This window comes from Ptiloglossa arizonensis, chromosome 1 (assembly GCF_051014685.1).
Source record: "Ptiloglossa arizonensis isolate GNS036 chromosome 1, iyPtiAriz1_principal, whole genome shotgun sequence".
NCBI lineage: Eukaryota > Metazoa > Arthropoda > Insecta > Hymenoptera > Colletidae > Ptiloglossa > Ptiloglossa arizonensis.
In genome coordinates this window covers 33,848,226-33,870,201 of record NC_135048.1, presented here as the reverse complement: position 1 = coordinate 33,870,201, position 21,976 = coordinate 33,848,226, and the positions used below count along the sequence as shown (strand labels likewise).

Genomic DNA, 21,976 nt, shown 5'->3' with positions numbered 1-21,976 from the left:
AACCCTCTTCCCCGGTTCTCGCGTCTCTTCACAGGCAGCCGGTACATCCCTCCCTCCCTCCGTGAATTTTTTCTCCGTTCCTCTTTGTTCCTCTTCTCCGTCTCTCCGAACAGCTTTTTTCCCTCCCTCGCCCCCCCCCTCCTCCTCGTGTCGTTCTTTTCCCTTTTCCTCGCGCTTCCCACAGATTTTCACTTCTCCATCCCCTTGTCGAGATTTCTCCCCACCAGCGATCCTCCTCCCGTTTCTCTCGCGCTCCGACTCTCGCACTCCCCTCGTGATTTTCTAACCCGTTTTATCCCTCCCTCCGATCCATCTCCGCTCCCTCTTTCCGTTCTACCGTCTCTCTCTCTCTCTCGCGCTATCACCCCCGCGTGAACCTCCATCCCCTCCACTGCTCTCCGTTTCTCTCGCACTCGTCCAACCCCCTGCTGACCGCCGCCGGCGGCGTTTCTACTCGTGAATTTTCCCTCTCGCTCGGTTACCTGGCGTTGCAGCGGTACCGCGGTCGTCGGTCTCTGTCTCCACGGTGGTCGCGCTGTCTGTCGCCGACACCGTGCAGCGCGAGTCAGTCCGGTTGCCTACCTCGGGCGCTGTTGACAGCCACCCCCGTGCGCGAGGAACCCTTCCCAACGCCAGTCGCGTTTCCATCTCTTCCACAGTGGTAGCGAGAGGACTCCCCGTTAGCGCGTCTTCCGTACCGTTACCGTTCCTGCACGTAAACGGGTGGTGGTGTGTCCCGTTGGTTATCGAGAACACGACAACAGCGACGACCACGACCACGACCACGACAACGACGACGACAACAGCGACGACGACGTTAACGTTTCGATCGAACCGTAGCCGCGAGTAAGACCGCACTGGGCCGACGATACACGCGTACGCGATACGCGTCCCCGCGAGTGTTGTTCCGCTATGCGATACGGCTGTTGGATCCACGAGCAGCCAATCGCCACTATCGTCGACTCAAACACCCGGTGGAACGTGTCCAAGGGTATCCCAACGACCACCACCACCGACACGACGACCATCATCGGGATCACCGTACGTTCCGAGGAGAAAATGACGAGGCGCACGACGAATCGCGCGAGATCATGGTGGTGAGGTGCGGATCCGTCCCGCGTACCAGAGGCAAACGGCGAAGAAGGCAAGCGACGAGCTGGCATGAACGACCAGGGGAACAGTCCCGACGATGCTCGCGGCGATGGTTATAGACGTGACGTGACGACCACGTTCGTGCCCGTCTCGGCGACCGTGCCACGCTTGTACGGACTATTTACGCTCGTTCCCGCTCGTGATAATCGCGACGATGTCGATAACAAGCACGTTAGATCGACGGTGTACTAGCCCGTGTCCACGGCGTGCGTAAAAGGTCAGTAACGAGAAGATCTAGAAACGTCTTTCCCGGTGCACGACCATCCGTTCCGTTACTTCCCTTTCCCGTAACTTTTTTCGATCACGACGGACAACAGGACCACCGTGACACGTGTACGTGTGTGTACGTGTGCGTGTGTGTGCGAGCGCGCGGACAATCATGGACGATCGTGAGAATTGCTTCGCGTATCCGCGTCCACTCTCGAGTACCCCGAGAGGGTTAATTCCTCGCGAGCGTTTCCTCCGTGGAATCTCCATTTCGTCCCCCCGTAGAGATCCGTGGACGATTTCGGGTGCTCGAAATTCTTCGTGTCGAAAGTATCACGTCCATTGGGGACGTGTGACCGTTGTCTCCCAACGAGACACTGGAGAAGAAGATCGAGGTGGGGCTCCGACCGGTCGAAATCGTTGGATAAATACGTGATCCAACGTAGAGAGAAAAATGAAAAAGCGAGACGCAGGGGAAACGAGGATAAATTCCTACGGGAAGGTCGGGAGGAGGATTGCATAACGTCGCTCGGTTCCTAGCTCGAAGCTCTCCTCTGGCTCCCTTCTCGCGCGACTCGTTTCCCTACGAGTCCCGGTCCTCCTTCAAACGGTAACAAACATTCGCACCGATAGCTAATTAAAAGCTCTTGCCACGGGTCGACTCCTCCTGCTTCTTCTTCTCCTCCTCCTCCTCCTCCTCCTCCTCCTCCTCCTCCTCCTCCTCCTCCTCCTCCTCCTCCTCCACCTCCTCCTCCTCCTCCTCCTCCTCCTCTGCCTCCTTCTTCTCTCCTACTCCTCCTCCTGGAGCAGCAGCCCTTCCCTCCTGCCCTCGCTCGCTTTTTTCCCCGTCCGTTCGCGATGTGTAGGTATTTAATTAAAAAAGACCGCGACCTATTCTCCGCGGTGGCGTTCGCCGCGTCGTTTCATTCACTGGACAAGGTCAGCCCTCTTCGTTAAACCGTCGCCACGGTGGGGATTTTATCGTTTTTCCACGCGGGAGGAGTAGGAGGGAGGGGGTGGAGGGATGGAGAAAACGAAGGAAAAGGGACGCGGAGACCGAGGATCGATCCTACGCCGCCTTTCCATCGGCATTGCGTGAACACGTCGGTCTGGACGTTGACCAGGACGTTGACTGTGAACGTGTTCCCGTTGCTGGTGAAAATCTCGGCTCGAGAGCCCTCTCGAAGCGCCAATGCGGCCCGAGTACTCGGTAAAAGGAGTTTTCGTTTTTCTCGTTTCTCGTTGTACACGGACCGGAAAGCTTCGCGACGCTTCGCACCGATCCGCTTCGTAAAGAGGTCGAACAGTTCGCGAAACCAACTCGCGAGGATCTCTCGTCGGACCTTTGGATCCTTCGCGACGCGAATCTTCGATTCGTTCTAGCGGAAAATGAGATATCCGGATGGGGAAAACCTTGTCGGTTCGGTAACGTCTCTATGCTCTTACCAAGGATGCACGTATCGATAACGGTTTTTGAACATCTTCGATCACGTTTGAACATCATCCGACGACGATATTTAAAAGGTTTTATCGAGAGACGAGACTGTCGTGGATTCTTGTATCGTATCGCGATCAAGGTTGATGTACAACCGGGTAGAAGTACAAGCATTATTTCAACGGCGACATTAAGAGCGAATTAAGTAGCACTGATCGCACGAACCCTAGCAACGTCCCCCGCGTTATGGTGTTACGATAATGGGTACGTACTGTACGCGAGCATCGACGTTGCTACGTGACTCTTTATAGCTCGTGAATTAAAGACACAAACGGAGATACAGAAAACTTCTACGATACCTCGATGATCATCTTTACATCAGATGAATCTATTCGTATCGTCACGTGATTCCAATGTACGATCATGTTCTCGACATCCTTCAACGAGGGCGTTTCAAACCGTAATAAACGTTTGTACACGACAGAGACGGTATTGCAAGCTATCGATCGAGTTTCGATCATTCTTGGCCAAGTTGACAAACTTTCGATATTTTCGTTGCGTTGGATCCATCGGACCGATATTCTACTCGAGTCTCTCACCACCGGGACGATCGTCTCGATGTATCCGTCGATATCGTCGTTCGATAGCCATCACGAGCGGCAGTCGCGGTGAGAATTCAACTCCACGAAGTCGGTTTTGTGTCGTGTATTCGGCGCGAGCAAGCGCGGAGGGCTTAAACGATCGATGGGCCCTTTACTTTCTTCCGTGTTTCGTTGCAATGCAGCACTCGGTAGCCCCGTTCGTGTACAACATCGATACGCGCGAAAGAGAAAGATAGAGCGCACTTCAGAACGTAGATAATCAACAGCCCTTGCAACGCGCGCGTTCCTTTCTCCTACGAACCGCGATGGATCGTCGCGGAATCTATCGACGACGAGGAGGGTTCCCTCGTCCTCCGCCCCCGTTGTCTGTTTACCCTCCTTCTTTTCTTAGGTCCATACAATGTACGTGTGCGGACACGTCGAGCACGGTGCATGTGCATCGTTCGCTACTTGGTTGTGGTGTGTTTATCTATGCACGTCGCCGCGAGATATATTCCGACACGAGCCCCGAGAACTCCGTGCGCAGTGATTCCCAACTACGTGGTAACCCGGCCACCACCGTACCGTGCCAAGAATTCGAACCCGTTAATTTAGATGCAAACAACGTGCCCCCGTAACTGTCGCCGGGGAGATGATTTTATGCGAAATAAGACGTGGAACGTGGGTTCGAGTTTTCGCGTAGGAGACCTCGTTTTCTGGAAGGATCTATCCATCGTTGAACGTCTACTCGGTGCACAGAATGGTTAGGGATGGAGTCGAGAGACTCGGGACTCTTTTTCGCGTTTCTTTGTACCTTACGATACCGAGCTCGATACACGAGACGATCGATCGACGATCGATGTTTCGTCGACACGCGTGGCTGGATCGTGCGCACGCGAATTTTATCGCGTCGTTGAAGAATCTTTTCTTTTTCTTTTTTCTTTTTTTTTTCTTTCGATCGAGGTTCGTAAAATGCGAACACTCGTAGGCGGGGCAGCCATATTCCGCGTTACGAGGCTCACGGAGAGACAGAGTCGTCGACGGTCTGGACGGAGGCTTAACGATCGGTGTAAAAACAATTGCCCCACGGTAATAACGAAGTCGAGAAGAATTTTTTAATCTCCAACGGGGACCCGAGATTTTATCACGATTTATCGCGCCCCGTTCCCAAGGAACATTCGAAATTAGAATTTTCGTGCCCGGGAACGTGGAAGCATCGCGATGCCCGCGATATTAATGGGAGAGAACCGTGTACCGTGTTCGCAGTTCTCTCGTGCGTGTGTTTATTCATTCAGCCGCTGGTACATGCAGCGTTTAAACGGATACCGTGGAAAGCTCCTCATTTCGCGCGGTGCAATTTGCTTCCTGAATTGCTAAAAAGCTTGAATAGGCCACTGTCGGTTACAAACGAAAGGGAAGTGGGATTTCGACGAGGTTTTTTACTTCAAAGCTGGAACGTACAGAGTTCTTCAAAGACAAGAACAGTGTGCAACGGTACGAATAAGGATTGTAACGTAATGTTCCGTTGAAATGAGCTGGAACGGTGCGCGGAGTCACTGTTTAAATCTCATTTTTCGCGTTTTTTTCCACGCGAGATCGGTGGCCGAAAGGCCGCCGGGAACCCCGGATTTTCCGGTTTATCGCTGGATAATGAATCAGGTGGTCGCGGATTTTGCTCGATATCGCCTGCAACGAAGCCCAGAATTGTCGAACAGATTCGATTACGCGCTACGCTAACGCGTGTTTGTACAACGACACGGTCCCTTCTGCTTGTGCAACGCGGGGACGCACGACGCAACCTGAAACCATTTCGATCATCATCGCGAATGGAATTCGTATTTATAGGATATCCACGGAACGTTTCGGAAACAAGCGGTCGTACTTGTGGCAATTTATTCCAAACGTTCGCGTGCACGCACGCACTTCCATTTTCGAGGTTTCAATATTTTTGGTTAACGCGCGAAAATCGTCGCGAAAATACACGGAACGCGGACGTTTGATCCACGAAGCAGACGACTACCCTCCTTCTTTGGATTCAATCTAAATTCGCGGCAGCGGGACTAACCGAATCTGCGGTTCTCGCTCATCTAGATCCTAAAATCCTATTAGACGATTAGGTACATCGCGAGGGAAACGTTACCTCCTACGAGGCACTTAACAAATATAAATACCTGCCGCCTTGACGATTCGAAATGTCACTCGGTGCGCGTCATTCCGAGTTATAAATGTCTCATTAATATACGAATTCACGGTAATCGTCTCGGTGCGACATTTAAAACGCTCCCGTTACCACGGTGGACGAGCTTTACCATTTACGCGGGAAATATTCGCCACGAGAATATTTTCCATCTTTTATCCATTTTCTTTTTTTTTTTTTTTTTTGCGGAGAGTTAAGTACTACGTCGCTTCTCGTGTTCCGAGGGAAAGGACGATTCGAGGAGAACCGATCGATGACTCGATCGGCAATCCTCGATAAAAATAACATTGTCCGCGGACACACGTATCGGAAATTACAGAGTGTCGTTGCTTACGATACTTTAGACTTTTTCGCGACGATTCGCGCGCACGTGTACCCCCCGAGAGGATCTTTCGCCCAGTTTTTTCTCCCGATTGGACAGATATCGGCTGATTAGCCGTGGCATCGTTTTCTCCGTTTCGTTGGTTTCGTCTCCGGTGTTTCGAATGCAATGCGGACGCGCACGACTAGCCGGCTGGGGATCGATAACAGAATCGCCTATCGCACGCTAGAACTGTCAGAAAGAAATACAATTTAGCGAGGCGCACGCTAGGCGACCCGTTCGTGTCGTTTCGCGGCGTACGTTGGTTTAACGTGATCTATCGCGATGAAGGCTAATAATTACCGTATCTATGCGACGTGTATAGCCCGTGTATCGGACGATACGCGTCCCCGCGTCCTTCGAGAAATTGAGCGGGAAAGCTCTCCGAGGCGAGTATCACGAAACAAAAACGAAGAAGAACGCGTTACGACTCGTGATTCTGGTCTCGATTATTGGTAATCGCTTCGTTGCAAATTCGGTTGTTTCGTTATCCTACCAGCCGTGAAATGTCGAAACCGTAGACTCGACAGTGTTCGAGATATTCATCCTCCGAAGCAACGTTGAAACAATGTTCACTGGTTTCCTCGGAGAGTGGAAAGTCTTACTTTTCGTTCGATGAACCAACACTATTCGAGTAAATCGTCAATGTGGAAAGTCTTACTTTTCGTTCGATCAACCAACACTATTTGAGTAAATCGTCGCTATGGAAAGTCTTCCTCTTCATTCAATGAACCAACACTATTCGAGTAAATCGTAACCGTGGAAAGTCTTACTTTTCGTTCGATGAACCAACACTACTCGAGTAAATCGTCACCGTGGAAAGTCTTACTCTTCATTCAATGAACCAATATTTTTCGAGTAAATCGTCATCCTGGAAAGTCTTACTTTTCGTTCGACGAACCAACACTACTCGAGTAAATCGTCACCGTGAAAAGTCTTACTCTTCATTCAATGAACCAATATTTTTCGAGTAAATCGTCATCCTGGAAAGTCTTACTTTTCGTTCGATGAACCAACACTACTCGAGTAAATCGTCACTGTGGAAAGTCTTACTCTTCATTCAATGAACCAATATTTTTCGAGTAAATCGTCACCGTGGAAAGTCTTACTCTTCGTTCGACGAACCAACACTATTCGAGTAAATCGTCACCGTGGAAAGTCTTAGCTTTCGTTCGACGAACCAACACTTTTCGAGTAAATTTGAGAGGCCGGTACGAATGAAGTTGAAACCTATCTAGGACTCTGAAGAGATTCGTCGACCCCGGGTTAAGAACCCCAAGTTCAAGGAAACCTCGGAATAAACGGAGCAGGAATTGTCAAGTCTCCGCTTTATAGATACTACGAGAACAATTCGTCCATTCGTATCAATTTTCAGAGAAGAAGAAACTTCGTTTTCTCGACGAATTATACCCGATCGGTTACTGCCTGTTTTTTTCGACACACGTTGGATCAACTTTTTCGTTTATTAACGGCACCGTAGACTCGTCGAGTTTTATCGCCGTCTTTCGTTCACATCGCGCCCAACTTTACGATCGCAAGGCTCGCGCGTGTCGTGCCCGTTTCGTTTTCTCCCGGTTGATATTTTTATCAATTTTCGACGCACGCTCGCCACTCGTACACGACCAGAACACCCGTGACGCGGCCAGTACGTTCGGTTCTCGGCGGGAGTGTATCGCGAACTCCATCGCGAACTTTATTGCCTCGAATCGTTGACACGAATCTGGCCGACCGGTGGCGCGAACATTGTGTTCGTTCGATGGAACAAAGCCCGAAACCGTATTCGTGGACTTCGTACACGGCCGATAGGTTTCTATTTCGATCGTTGTACCTCGAATTGGACGGATCGAGCGAATAGCACCGATGACGGAGTCATCGTCGAACATCATCAATTCTCGGTTAACGCGCCGAGACGATCGTTCCTTGTCGCTGGCTATAAATCCGTCACGAACACATTAATAAATAGTACGCAGCGAGTGGAACATTTGGTATCGAAAAGATCGATTTCGTCTCTCGTCGTGTCACTGATTCTTCGTCGTACGCACTCCACTTCGGATTAGAAGAACAGCGAGTGACACGGAGTATCGATCGACGCAAGTGGTCAAAGCTAACGTCTACCAGTCCTAGGCAGACAGTAAACTGTATTTACTCCAACGATGCAATCTACTTGCTAAACGGTGCAAATCTCCTAATACCCTAATCCAGCTAGCTCGAGTACCGTTGTTCCTGATCAATCTATTACTAACGACGTCACAATCCCTGGACCATTCGATACAGTCGATTTGCGGCAAACAGTTCAGCGAGAGAAACGGAAAGAGGGTCGAAATAAGTGGCCGAAGTAGATGTCGTATATTCTGGCCAGACTGTTAACAGACGAGACATCGTTCTCTCGAATCGCTCACCACGGGCAGCTGGCTGCAAACAGGTAGCGACTGTAACGGATTGGAAATGGAATCGAGTAGTCGAAGCAGATATTTCGAATTCTGAACAGACCGTATACCCTGAACAATGCGTTCTCCTCCCTGGTCTGTCCTCGAGCACTCTTGTCTTCGGATCAGTGTATTAATTTATGCGTCTTAACCTCTCCGATCACCCAACCGTGACCTATCCAACCAACAACCTCGTCAAACCGTATTGTGAACATAATCAACCGTCTGGTCGGTAGAATTTTGATTCAGATTCTTGCAATTTTACCAAGCGTTTCGATACGGATGTAGAAATGGGCAAAGGGTGATTCTACGTGTAAAAATAAATCGACAATTTGCGATAGAACTTTTCCAGAGGAAGCTCCCGTCTCGAGAACATCGATTCGATACAGTTTGGCTAACGTGTCCGTCAATAGCGCGTCCTTTCTACTTGTATCGGTGTTTGTAAACATTGTGGACGATGTATCGTGTTGTCTGTTTGAACCGCTTCTAACTAGCTTCAAGATGGTAAGATCGTCGGGCAGCACTCCGCTGCAGTCGACGTTTACAAATACAAGTAGAAATAACGAGCAATGGACAGACACGTTGGCCAAGTGACACTCGATCGTGTGTATGCCAAAACGAGTTTCTCGAAAACGAGACGCCCCGCGTGGAGAAAAAAGGAAAGTTGTTCCATATTTTCCATTTACTTTTACACGTAGACTATCCGCACCCTTAGTATCGTCCATCTCCAAACGTCCATTCTATTGGGTTGTTCGGAAAGTCGTTTCGTTTTTTTTTTTGGTGGAAAGGAAACACGATTTTTTCAGAGTGTACAAACATTTTAGTAAATTGTATATTCTCCGTTTTGAAAAACGAGATGATTTTCCAAACAACCCGATATATATTTTATTTGGAGGAATGTAAAGATTAGTTACAATCGGTGGAGGTACAACGATGAGACACGTGTTCAAAAAATGGGAATTGTGAAAAGAATTTATCAGTTTTGTTTAATATTTGATATTTTGCAGAGCCACTGGTACCGTTTACTTATTTTTCCGCTGATAAATTTATTATCGGACTTTCCATAGTAACCAATAAATGTAAACGGCTTGATAATAGATTCTTTTTTTTTGAGATCATAGTGGTAACGGTTAAAATCATTAGGACAGTTGTTAAATTTGTTCTTGTTCGTAAATATTATATAACGTCACTTTTTCTTCGTACGGATGCGTTTCTTCGCAAGAAATGAGAATTGTGAAAAGAATTTATCAGTTTTGTTTAATATTCGATATTTTGCAGAGCCACTGATACGTTTACTTATTTTTCCGCTGATAAATTTATTATCGGACTTTCCATAGTAACCAATAAATGTAAATGGCTTGATAATAGATTCTTTTTCCTGAGATCATAGTGGTAACGGTTAAAATCATTAGGACAGTCGTTAAATTTTTTCTCGTCGGTAAATATTATATAACGTCACTATTTCTTCGTATGGATGTGTTTCTTTGCAAATGTATCGCGGATCAACGAAAGCCAGTTACGCTCGATATCTAATTTCGATTTGTCTCGGCGCAGGTACCAGCAGTGCGATCGTCAGGAAGAGAACCGGCAGTTACCAGCGAGCAACGTATCGGAGAACCGGGGTAGCCGCGACCGCATCGCGCTGCAATGAACAGGCTGCACCTGCCAGGGCGCATAATGTGCCTCGCGTGACACGCGCCGTTTCTCGGTACATTTCTCGTCGAGGCTCTCGGCCCGATACAGCGCCCCCGCTACCATTCTACCCGGGGTATAATCCTTACGACGAGGACACGCGTACCAGGGAGGCACGATAGTGATGACGGTGATGCTGCTGCAACGTTCAGTCACCCCGCAGTCGACGCACAGCCAAAAGACAGCGAACAAGGACTGCAGCGCGAAGCCGCCATTTTTATTTCTACTGGACGACCGTCCGGAACATCGACTCTCAACGGATACCACTACCACGACTACTACTAACAACAATAACAACAACAACAACAACAACATCATCATCATCAATAATAACAACAACAATAATAACAACAATAACAATAACAACAACGTTCTCAAAAGAAGCAACCGAAGAGACAGTAGTCCTTCGTACGTCGCCGAGGAGGCGGCGGCGTCGGTGACGTCCCAAAGACGCGCCGACTGTGGCCAGGACGTCGCGATGCGATATTACCGGCTCTGGATCTACACCTGTAATTTGGTGCTGCTCGGTAGCGCGCTCGGCTTCGCCGCAACGGTTTCGCGTACCCTTTTATTCACCGGCGATCCGCGCCGATACGTGGTGCCAGGTGTGCCACGTGCATTCGACCCGACAGCGCTCTACGCTTATTTGGCACTGGCCACACAGCTGGGCCTGGTGCAGTTGCTCGGCTGTATCGCCGCCAGGAGGCTCAGCGCCAAGCTTCTCAACGCCTACTGGGTCCTACTTCTGGCGCTTCTGTTCGGTGACGCGGTGATCGGGGTCGCCTGGGTCTTCCGATTCGAGAGGATGCGCGCCGAGCTCAGGCCCATTCTCAGACAACGACTGCAGGTCAGTGTCGTTCTATTACGATCGGATTCTTGGGATCGACGAGAGGGATCAGATCTATTTCAAGGGACGGGGAATGTTCCGATAAATTTCGCAAACTTGATCGATGGGAGGTGTAATTGCACAGGGACGGGGGATGTTCCAAACCTGATCGACGGTAGGTGTAATTACACGATTCTGTCGCTACCTGGACGGATTCTTTCGCTTCGTGGAGTTGCCAAGAGTGGAGTGTCGCGTCGTGTCTTCGCGTTTTCCAATTAAATACACTTGGAGTTTGAGCGTTCCAGGTAGCCGAGATTGAATCGCAACAGTCGTATGAAATATTCAACCGACGGAGTAGGGGTCTGTTAATAGGTTGGCCGACTCGATAGGTAGAACAGTCTGTGTAATTAAGCGATTCCTCGTCCTCTCAGAGTTTACGGACAACGGGACACGTCCAAGTATCTCTGAGCTCGGCTTCTACGGTGTCGAACCAAAGTCGGTAACTATTTGGGATATTTAACTCCGAGTGAAGGAATCTGCTGCCGACGACGACGACGACGTGGCTAACTACGGAACAATCCGACCCGAGTTCTCGTCCCGGTCCGAGTTCACCGATTCTTCCCTGGAGGTTTTCAGACCGAAATACGGTTCAGTTTCAACGTTATATCGAATTCTAATCGGCGCGTGTGGCACAGGTCGAGCCGTAGGCGGCAGCCATTTGGTATATTAAGCTCTAATTCCAATTGGTCGAACTCCTCTCCCGTGCAAAGTTTTCCGAAACGGAACACGCCCATCCTCGCGTTTAAATTTGCACGGTATATAGAAATTTCAACGTGACACGTGGCTGAGGTCGTTCCGTAGGCGGCAGCCATTCGAAACGTTCAACTCGCGGAGAAGGAATCTGTCGACGATCTGGGTTAGATCCAACAGACCGATAGGTCGACTCCAACCCCATCCCAGATCGAAAAAGAACCGACCGCGATCGATCGACAATTTCCGCTAACGATCCTTTAATTACCTTATCACAAGTTTCGTCCAAGTCGGACTAAACCGTTACAGCTTCGCTTTCGATTTCCCCCGAGTCGTTACGGGAACTTCGATTCGATTCAACTTCAACAGAGAGTATCCGTACGGGAACGAATCTCACCTTGCGCGCTCAAGGTGGATCGTGTCGCTTGTAAAAAAAAGTTCGCTCGACTGGATGTCAGGGTATAAGACGGAGACAATTCTATGCGGTGAGACTTCGAACCCAAGTATCGAACCGAGAAACCATAATTCCCATAAACAAGAACGAGGAATATTCTTCTTTAGAAGGTAATCGAGATTACACCTTGAACAGATTTTACACGGCCATTTTTACGCCGGTGATTGGACGAGAATGATAGAAAACGTAATCGCGATTTGCATCAATTCGTAATACCGAGTACACGGGGAACCAAGTAAATTACGGTTTGAAAATTTGATCGGGGAGCAAGGTCGGACGAGTGTACGGAAAGATTAACAATTTTTCTTCGCGGAGGTGTTCGCGTAACTTTTCCCTCCACGTGTCTGTCGTTCGTGCCAGTAACGATCAGAACTCGGACGCGTTCGACGAGTATCGCGCGTTCAATCCGCGCGACTCGTGAAAAGACTATTATACCGCGGCGTCGAGGGCAATGTCGTCGTTAAGCGTGGAATAAGTGGCTCGTTTTGGCAATGAGCGGATCGGCAATACCGGGACGATCAACCGACACGGGACGGTTCTCGGCGTCCGATGGTAGAATAAATCCACTCGAGTCGAGTCGAGGCAACTCGAGCACCTTGTTCCCGAGCACCGTATCAATCAGTGCGAAACTACGATCCCGTTTCACTTCGACGAGGAAACGACCACGCGACGCCGCTCGCAGACGAGTTTCCGAGCCCTCGGAACGTATTGTCGTGGCACGGGCACACGTATATCGTTGCGCCTAGCTTTGCGTCTATACGGCAGCCCAGGAATAATTTAAAAGGCGCGCTCTGCTCGATGAAAGTTTTTCCTCGTAGGAGATGGGGTGGTACGGTAGGTGTCGGGAGTTACTTCTTCGGCCGAGGAAGACCGTCCGGAGAGAAATCGGTGTTCGTCGTCGAGTTTGTGTCACGGACCGGCGTTAAGAGGGAACGTAAATAGACGCGAAAAGTGGAAAGACGTCGGCTCGCGTCTGTGTTACAGCCGACGAAGAATCGCGGAGGCGTGGCCGCGCTCTTATCACCCGGGTAACATTCGATGGAGTATCGACCGGTGAAAAAGACGTACAGGTCGCATGAAATTCGAGATCGTGGCGTACGATCGACGCGCGCGATTTTTAAATACTTTCGTTTCTTTCTCCTTCGCGCATTTCGTGACCCCATCTCGAACCGCGCACGTAACGTGGAAACACACGCGCGAGCTCGGTGTTTCCGTTCGATTACCGTTTTATTTCCGTCGCGGCGCGAGATCCGCTCGAAACTACTATTCCCGGCGGCGGTCGTCGATCGATAAACATAAAAAATCTAACGGGACGCCCGTAGCCAAAAAATCGATTCAATCTCCTTCCACCGTTTCAATACGGGAAAAGAGAAGAACAGGATATAACCTCGGCGATAAATTACGGTAAATCGTAACGTCGAAACGGTCTATCCGGCCGATTTATTATCGGTCCAGCTGTCCGTGGCTGTCGCGGATCTCGCGAGTTCGTTACTTTCGTCTGTGCACCGTTCGTCTCGAGGAAATTGCACGACCGTGCGACTCGGCTCACGTGTTTAACCCGCGTAAAGAATCTCCGCAACGTTACCGACCCGTGGTTGGCTGACCCAACTTATAGTTCGCAGATTCGTATGAATAATATTCATACCGTAGTCGGTATACGAGCCTATTTATAAACGCGCGTGCAGGTATTTATGTATTTCCTGGCAACTTCTCCGGTGGCGCGAAACTTCTCCGGCTGTCGTGACGTTTGACATTTAAACCAACCGCGATAAGACATCGCCGGAGATCGAGGAAGCGATCGGTTAACGTTTCTGTTTCGAGTCGAGACTAATTAAGACTCATCATCGATCGTTTCGCGGATACAGTTATGGAACGAGAAGGTGATCAGACACACGATTCGAAACAGGTCGAAGATCATCCATTCGAATAACCGTATCGATACGATATTTCATTATTTAACAATACATCGTCAATATTCTATTCTAGTCGGAACTGTACGATTCTTTTCTGGTCGTTGTACGAATTCTCGAGAGAATTTCCATTTTTTTAAATCGTATCCGCGTACTTCGAGACACACTGTACGCGCAATTGTAGAGAGAACGAAGTTTACGATGCGTTAACGAACCCTGGTTGATGATTCTTTGATAACGTGTCGATGTTGAGCAATCGTTCGTCAAGATGCTGACCATTCGAAGAGAAGCGTTATCGCAGCGCAGAATCGACGTTTGTTAATTTTCATAAATATTTACGCACAGCGGACGATAAGGTTCGTTAAGTTGGGGTCGTTCGGTGAATTCTTTACTCTCGATCGATGCTTTTAATCGAGGCGTTAGCTTTCGTGGTTATCGAGCGGGGACAACGTGAAAGTTTAAATAACCCCTGGAAGTCTAAACAGTATGAAATTTTTATCAGCGACCGCGCTGATATATTACTGCGATATTACAGCCGTTATCAAGCCCTTCCGCTAAATCTTGCTTATCTACCGTGTGCTTTCGAGGATATACCCTGCGCGGTGTTCTAATCGAAACTGGTTCTCACGGTAAAACGTGTTTTATCGACGAATCTCATTACGAATTAAAAACAATATGGCGACGTAATCAGGAATAATTCTCGACCGAGAGTTTCGCGTAAACATATTTCGTAATCTCGTTGAAATTAATAGGAAGATTGACATTTCGAACAAATTCCACGGCTATTTATACAAACACAGCTTTCGATTTTCAAGGCTCGATTGTTAACTTATTCCCGTATCGAATGACTACTCGTAAGAGTAACTTCGAAGTTAAGATATTTGGAATACTTTCGCTACTTTGTTCTTTCGTAACTGAAAACAATACCGTTGACGCAAACCAGGGGTCAAAGTACGTAGAATTCCGGTTATCTTGGTTTGTGCAATACGTAACATCGCCAAATCGATACCGTCGTGAGTTTAAAGTAGAAAATAGAAGACGATTTAGAATTCTATTATGATCGAGGTTGAAGTTCCGGCGTAACGAAGCGAAAGAATTCTCTCGTTCGAGATTGAATTCCGTGTGTTGTCGAGAATCGTAAAAACGTGTCGATTAATTGACACTAACGCTACGAATACGTTAAACTTGCGTCGTAAGTTTAAAGTAGAAAATAGAAGACGATTTAGAATTCTATTATGATCGAGGTTGAAGTTCCGGTGTAACGAAGCGAAAGAATTCTCTCGTTTGAGATTGAATTCCGTGGGTTGTTGAGAATCGTGAAAACGTGTCGATTAATTGATACCAACGATACGAATATTGGAAGAATTCTTTCGATTTGCATTTAAAACGCTGCACCGATCGATGGGAGTTTTGGAATTCGCGAATTCTCCACGATAAATTCACGAGCTTCTGATCTAGTTTACAACCCCCTCGGTGCCGACGCGATGAAAAATCAGTGTCAGGGAGATTAACAACGGTTCCAACCTTTTGCCCGATTCACCTCGTTTCCTTTCCCGTATCCGCAGTCATTATTCTTAACCCCGTTCTTCTCTAGGTCGATCGCATAATCGACGGAAAATGTGCGTAACCGCTGGATAATTGACCCGAATGTGGGACCGTAGGGTCGTATTCTTCTTTTGCTGTCGTAACGTGAATTCAACGTTAGCGAACTTTCTCGTTGAATTCTCTTCGTCGCAAACTGTAATTCGAGATGTAAAAAAAAGAAACGAGCGACTCCGCGTCCGTAAGTAAATCGAAAATATGAGATTCTTCGCTCGAGGCTTGATTTTCGATAAATTCGATTTTGAAAATCACCGAGTAAACGTGCACTTGATTTTCGACCGACAGGATTTTTACGTATAGATTATTCTAGGAGCAAACGCGAGTATTTTGTCGATTGGTGAAGTTAATTTTAAGCGTAAAACCTTGTATCAACAGAGGTGCGAATGTCAATTGTTATCGACTAACCAATACCTTAACAATTTCTTAGCCGTTGACTTAACACTACGTCTTTTCACAAGCACTGGTTTCTGTTGGCGTAATATTACGGTCTTTTCATAAAACGTAGCTGGAAGCCTCTGACGTAACACCACGTCCTTTCGTATTCGCAAGAGTCTAGAAGGCTGTGTCTTTCGAATTCTGGCGATTATTTAACGACGAATCGATTCCAAGTTAATTAAAACCGGGGTGAACGTGTCTTAATAAAATTGGAGTCCGTAATACACTACTCTTTATATAAGTTCGATACTATAAATAATCTTCGAGGAGAACTTTCACCGAACGAAAGTATAATACTGTATCAAGAACGACTTTCCTTTCGAGTTCGCGATCCAAATAAACTTGCGCGTTATTTGCGCGTAAAATCGTGAAAACGTTTATTTACCGAAATTCGTTCAACGAATATCGAAAACCGTTCGAGTATTAATATTCTTCGTGTTCACGAAGGCGTTTTCACTGTTTACGTTTGTAACGGGTATATTTACTTTACTTTGTGAAAATAAATTCCCTGATCTTTGTCCTCGTCCGAATGACAGAAGTCAACGGCGACCAGACTCGGATGTAGTATGTTATTGGACGCGGTTTAAATTTAAATCGCGTCCCGTAGCATCGGACCGAGAACCATATTGCTTATAATAATGTTTATGCAAGCGTTCTCGCGAAAATATGTTTTTGAACTCGTGCTCGCCGACGGTGCGCGACGGCTGGATCCGTGAACCCGCGCAGACGCGACAAACGTTCGTCGGTTAAGTGTTACGAAAATATATCGTACACGGTGAAAAAAAAAAAAAAAGAAAAAACTGTCGGTCCTCGATTTTTCGCGCACCGAGACCGTGTCGTTCCCGCGGTACCAAAAAATTGGACAATTTAAAAATATCGGCCGCCGTCTGTTTCGGCGGTGGATGCGTAAATTTAGATATGCCGAAACGTCGTACATCCTGAATCGATTAACGTGTTTCGAATCGCGTTTCTCGTTTGGGGGCTTCTCAAGTTCCTCGACACCGACCACGTATTTATAGTGATCTATTTTCACCCGCAGATAGAATACGTTAAGGATCTACGATTCACCGAGCAGTGGGATCGTTTGCAAAAGGAGTTCATGTGCTGCGGGGTAACCGGTCCCAGGGACTTTGGGACCCGCTGGCCAGCGAGTTGTTGCGGACCCAGCGTGAACGTCAGCGACGCGTGCCAGCAACCGTACACGAGGGGCTGCGAGGAATCGCTGATGCGATGGCTCAGGAAAACCGCCGACTTGCTGTTTGTGCTCGGTTTCTGCGTGATCGCGTTCGCCAAGCTGTGTTTCCTGGGGATCCTACGCTACGAGATACGGGAGATGATACAGAAAATACGTCTGCTTCGTGAACCACCGCCACCGGCGACCACACTCGCTCAACCACCGTTCTCGCAGGTCATCCCAGAAGCGACGAACAACGGAAGCATCGTTCGGCGCACCACCCTGCCCAACGCCGTTACTCCTTCCGGTAGGTTTCACACAAAGAGTATACCAAACTCTCGATGACTCTTCCCTAATTGATCTTCCATTCTATGGAATCTACCAGACTTCGAAAGTTTGACATACGTGTCAGTGACAAAGAAAGAAGCCTCGTTGATTCTTCTCCTAGGTTTTATAGAATGAATACCTTAAACTCTCGATGACTCTTCCCTAATTGATCCTCCATCCTACGGAATCGGCCTTCGAAAGTTTAATATACGTATCAGTGACAAAGAAAGAAGCCTCGTTGATTCTTCCCCTAGGTTTTATAGAATGGATACCTTAAACTGTCGATGACTCTTCCCTAATTGATCCTCCATCGTACGGAATCGGCCTTCGAAAGTTTAACATACATGTCAGTGACAAAGAAAGAAGACTCGTTGATTCTTCCCCTAGGTTTCACAGAATGAATACCTTAAACTCTCGATGACTCTTCCTTAATTGATCTTCCATTCTATGGAATCTACCAGACTTCAAACGTTTGACATACGTGTCAGTGACAAAGAAAGAAGACTCGTTGATTCTTCCCCTAGGTTTCACAGAATGAATACCTTAAACTCTCGATGACTCTTCCCTAATTGAATCCTCCATCGTACGGAATCAGCCTTCGAAAGTTTAACATACGTGTCAGTGACAAAGAAAGAAGACTCGTTGATTCTTCCCCTAGGTTCTCACAGAATGGATAGCTTAAACTCTCGGTGGTCTCGAAAGTACACGTGCTTTTACAGAGTATAGAATTCTTCGAAAGTTTGTACTACCCAAAGAAGGAAGCGAGTTTCACGGAACGGGTACCCTAAACTCTCGACGCTTCCCAAATTGAAATCCGACGTTCTACGGAGTATAACGTCCTTCGAAAGTTTCGGGCACACGTGTCAGTGACAGAGGAAGAAGGTTTATCGATTATTCCTGTAGGTGTCACGGAATGGTTACCTTAAACTCTCGATGGTCTCGAAAGTACGACATGCGCTTTTGCGGGGTACACAGTCCCGCGGAAGTTTCGACACACCTATCAATGACAAAGAAAGGAGCGGGTTTCGTAGAACGGGTTACCCTAACTCTCGGTGTTTCCCAAATTGCTATTCGCGATCCTGCTACAGCTCGAAAGTTTTCGAGTACACGTAGGTTTCGCGAAACGAGTACCCTAGACTCTCGATGCTTTACAAACAGTGCAACGTGCAATCCCGGAGACTACACCGTCCCTCGAAAGTTTTCGGGTGTGCGTGTCAATTACAAAGAACAAAGTTCGTCGATTCTTCCGGTAGGTTTCACAGAACGGGTACCCTCGATAGTTTCCCAAAGTATAATGTGCTCTTTTGCGGAGTAAATACACTATCTCGCGTATGTTTGGTGTACACGTGTCAGTAACGAAGAAAGAAGGTCATTTTTCCATCACGGTTTACAGAACGTAAACTATCGCACTCTCGATGGTTTCCAAACTATTGTAAACGAATGTATACATCGATTAAATCGTACTCCTTGATCGCGGACATACTCAGGATATTCTACTACGCGGAATATAAGAATCATATTTTCCGCGATTTTTAACGATGAATTAAGATAGGTAGCAGATTTATTTTAACCTTAATTCGAGGGTGAATTCGTCCCCGAAAATCGTAACAAATACTTGTTTCCGTTACCCGTATTTGTCACTGATGATCCGATGTTCAATCCGAAACTGCTTTAAGGTTTCTTAATCAACCACGCTCTATGGGTTACCAAATTAGAGATTGCAGGTTGTTCCTAGAGCGAGCCAGAAGACCCTCTCGTCGTCTTTCAAAACCGTTTCGTGTACAAGCCCTATCAACGTTAGCGTCTCCCGTGGGACAAGTTGCTCGTAAACATATTTTTCTCCGCAGGAATCGCGTGAGGGAAGAATAATCGACGCAATCTAAATTCTCCGGCGCACAAGCCCCCCGTGCACGTTCAGCTCGGTACGAACTAGTTTTATCTTCAACGGATCTCCTTAACGTATCTACACGCGGGGCGAGCGGATCGTTATCGTACCTTTCCTCGAGGCAAACGATTAACGTTTCGGGGGCGATTCGATACCCTAGACCGTTAGTCTCGAACCGATACGCATCTCCAAAGAGCATAGGATCGCCAGAAATCGTCGCATTTCGCGATCTTCGAAGACATGGAACAACATTTACCATCTCGCGATGAAAATCGAGGGAAAATTGCAACCTCTCGAGGTACGTTTCGCGAGTAGTTTCTCATCGAGGTATTCCCAGTATCCGTCGGTGTGAATCCATTCTAAAGCGTGTCCAGTTAACTTCCGCGCTCATCCAATTACATCCCGTTAGGCTTTCATAGTTAATCCGATCTTTTCGGCACACCTTCGTCGCTCTCGCTGCATAAGTGCTATTGACTGCGAAGCCGAGCAACTGCGGCAAAGCTCTCTTAGCGAACTCGAAGGGACGAAACGACAGAAAAGAAAACCGTGAACGACCCTAATGAACGTTTTATCGAACGACGTCCAACAAACACTCGTATCCCCGGCAGAGACAACCAGAAACCCCGGCTACGTTGAAATTCTGCGAGCTTGCTCCGACGAAAAGCTATAACGTTCGTTCCCCGACGTCTCGTGACGGCGAAGCTTTGCGAAAAGTTTCACGATACGTTCCGCCTCCAAACGTTTACGTAAGGTCAATTTCCTCTCTACTGTTTCGGTTTAACCTCCGCGAACAGAAACGTATCGGGTCTGATTGGACACGACCGGTACAGGTAACTCTGGTATACCGAACCGTTAGGATCAGGGACGGGGAAAATTTCGTTCAAAGCGAAAGGTAATATTTCATTCTATAATTGAAATTCTCCTTTTCGTTCGTACACGAGTAACGTATACAAAGTTGTTTACCTTTGGTTCGTTACTCGAACCTATTATCCCGGATGAAAATTTCAGCCATCTGCTCGGTTAAGACGGTCACACCGCGACGCTCTCGTTCTGAAAATTCATTACTCTAATGAATCGTGTCGGAGGAAAGTGAACGTTTCGTTTAAAAAAAGAACAAAGTCGACCTTGGAAACTCCCCTGTGTCTCCAGCCGGAGAGATACCATCGCCGCCATATTGTACGTCAGACCCCGAAACCGTACAACTTTTGTAATACCGGGGAACGATGCCGCTTCCGGTTATTTAAAATAGCGATGATATTAAGGCGGTATGTTTCCAGTCGAACACGCCTGTTCACGGGACGTAATCGTGAGAGTGAACGAAAGGGTAAACGAAAGGTTGAACGCGACGAAACAAAGCCAGGTGAACGCGTCATAATGTTTTACCGGCAAATGCGTAATTCCGTTGAAGCGGAGCCCGGTCCGTTTAAGTAACGCCCGTACAGGGGTCCGCTCGCCTCCAATTAGGGTGGAAGAACTAGGACATTGCGTGCTCGCGGACAATAAGTATTTAGCACCCCGCAGTTCCGTACGTAATTACGAGAACGATAGTGGATTCGAACGTTACTCGATGCCCAGGACCGCGGCCGAGTAAACGTATCGCTTCGCTCAAAGGTCACGTTTCTCGGGGCGATAAGCGAACGACTTTTTTTCTTCTTCGTGGATCGTTGAATACGCAACAAATAAAAATTACCGTCCGAAGTCGTCCGAGCGTCGCGCGACTCTTTATCACTTGCTGAAAGATGATTCGTAAAAACTTGGAAATCACGCGATAAGTATTGACTCGTCTCGAAGACAGAACCAGGGAATGTTTTCGCGTTATCGATCGGTTGTCGGCCGGCCTCGTTCCCAAAAACTGGTAATTATTCGTTCGCTCCACCTCGAGGGGCGAGGAAAGAGCCGAGTGAGAGAGAGGGGGAGAGGAGGATTGTTACGCTTTTTATCGACAAACAATGAGGAGCCATCCTAGTCGTAAAAATGAATGATCGTCCCGGCAACCGAGAAGAACGACTGGGTCGTGAGCTCGTTCCACTCGAGGGTCGGTCTCGACGTATTGTGTCGTGCTTCGTTACCGAATTCTCCCCACGAGTACCATCGTGAATCGTTAACGAGGGAAATCTGTATCGAGTGCGTGCCCTCTCGTCGAAACTCGACGGAGACTTCGCGTTAGTTTTTTTTTTTTTTGTCGACCGAGTAATTATTTTCTCGATGGTACCTAGGAGCGGACAGCCGATCGGTCGAACGAACCTTCGTGTTGCCTTCGCGATTCCTTTCAACGCCCCAGAAACGTCGAGTAGACGTCGCATGTCGATCGACAATTGTACCAACCAGCCCTCAACGCGACCGATCAGCGTTACATTTTCATAGAACCGTCACGTGTACGTGGATTCCTTCGATATCGTTGGGATGAAAGCTATCCCTACGAAAACGAGGAAGAACACGTCCGTTTCCTTTCATCCGGTGAAACGTTTGCGCGAGTATCGAGGGACACGACGAACGACCCTCTCGTCACCCTCGAACGACCATAAAAGTACCCGATCTCGTTTCGGTGGCATCCATCGCGAT

At 47.9% G+C, this 21,976-nt stretch overlaps 2 protein-coding genes across 5 annotated transcripts in view; one reads left to right on the top strand and one right to left on the bottom strand.

Moving 5' to 3' along the window:
* Positions 1-21,976, bottom strand: part of LOC143152739 (uncharacterized) — a 43,078-nt gene that overhangs the window by 9,854 nt on the left and 11,248 nt on the right. The window lies entirely within an intron of this gene.
* The window catches only part of LOC143152749 (uncharacterized), a 32,610-nt gene continuing 11,180 nt past the window's right edge, over positions 547-21,976 (top strand). The window contains exons 1-3 of one of the 2 annotated variants that reach the window (XR_012993633.1): positions 547-1,369; positions 9,914-10,898; positions 17,068-17,509. Coding sequence is in view for 1 of the 2 variants with exons in the window: in XM_076323207.1 (XP_076179322.1) it covers positions 10,176-10,898; positions 17,068-17,509 (1,165 nt within the window). In the remaining variant the exon portion in view is untranslated. The remainder of the gene's footprint in view (positions 1,370-9,913; positions 10,899-17,067; positions 17,510-21,976) is intronic. The other variant, XM_076323207.1, reaches the window with a different exon arrangement.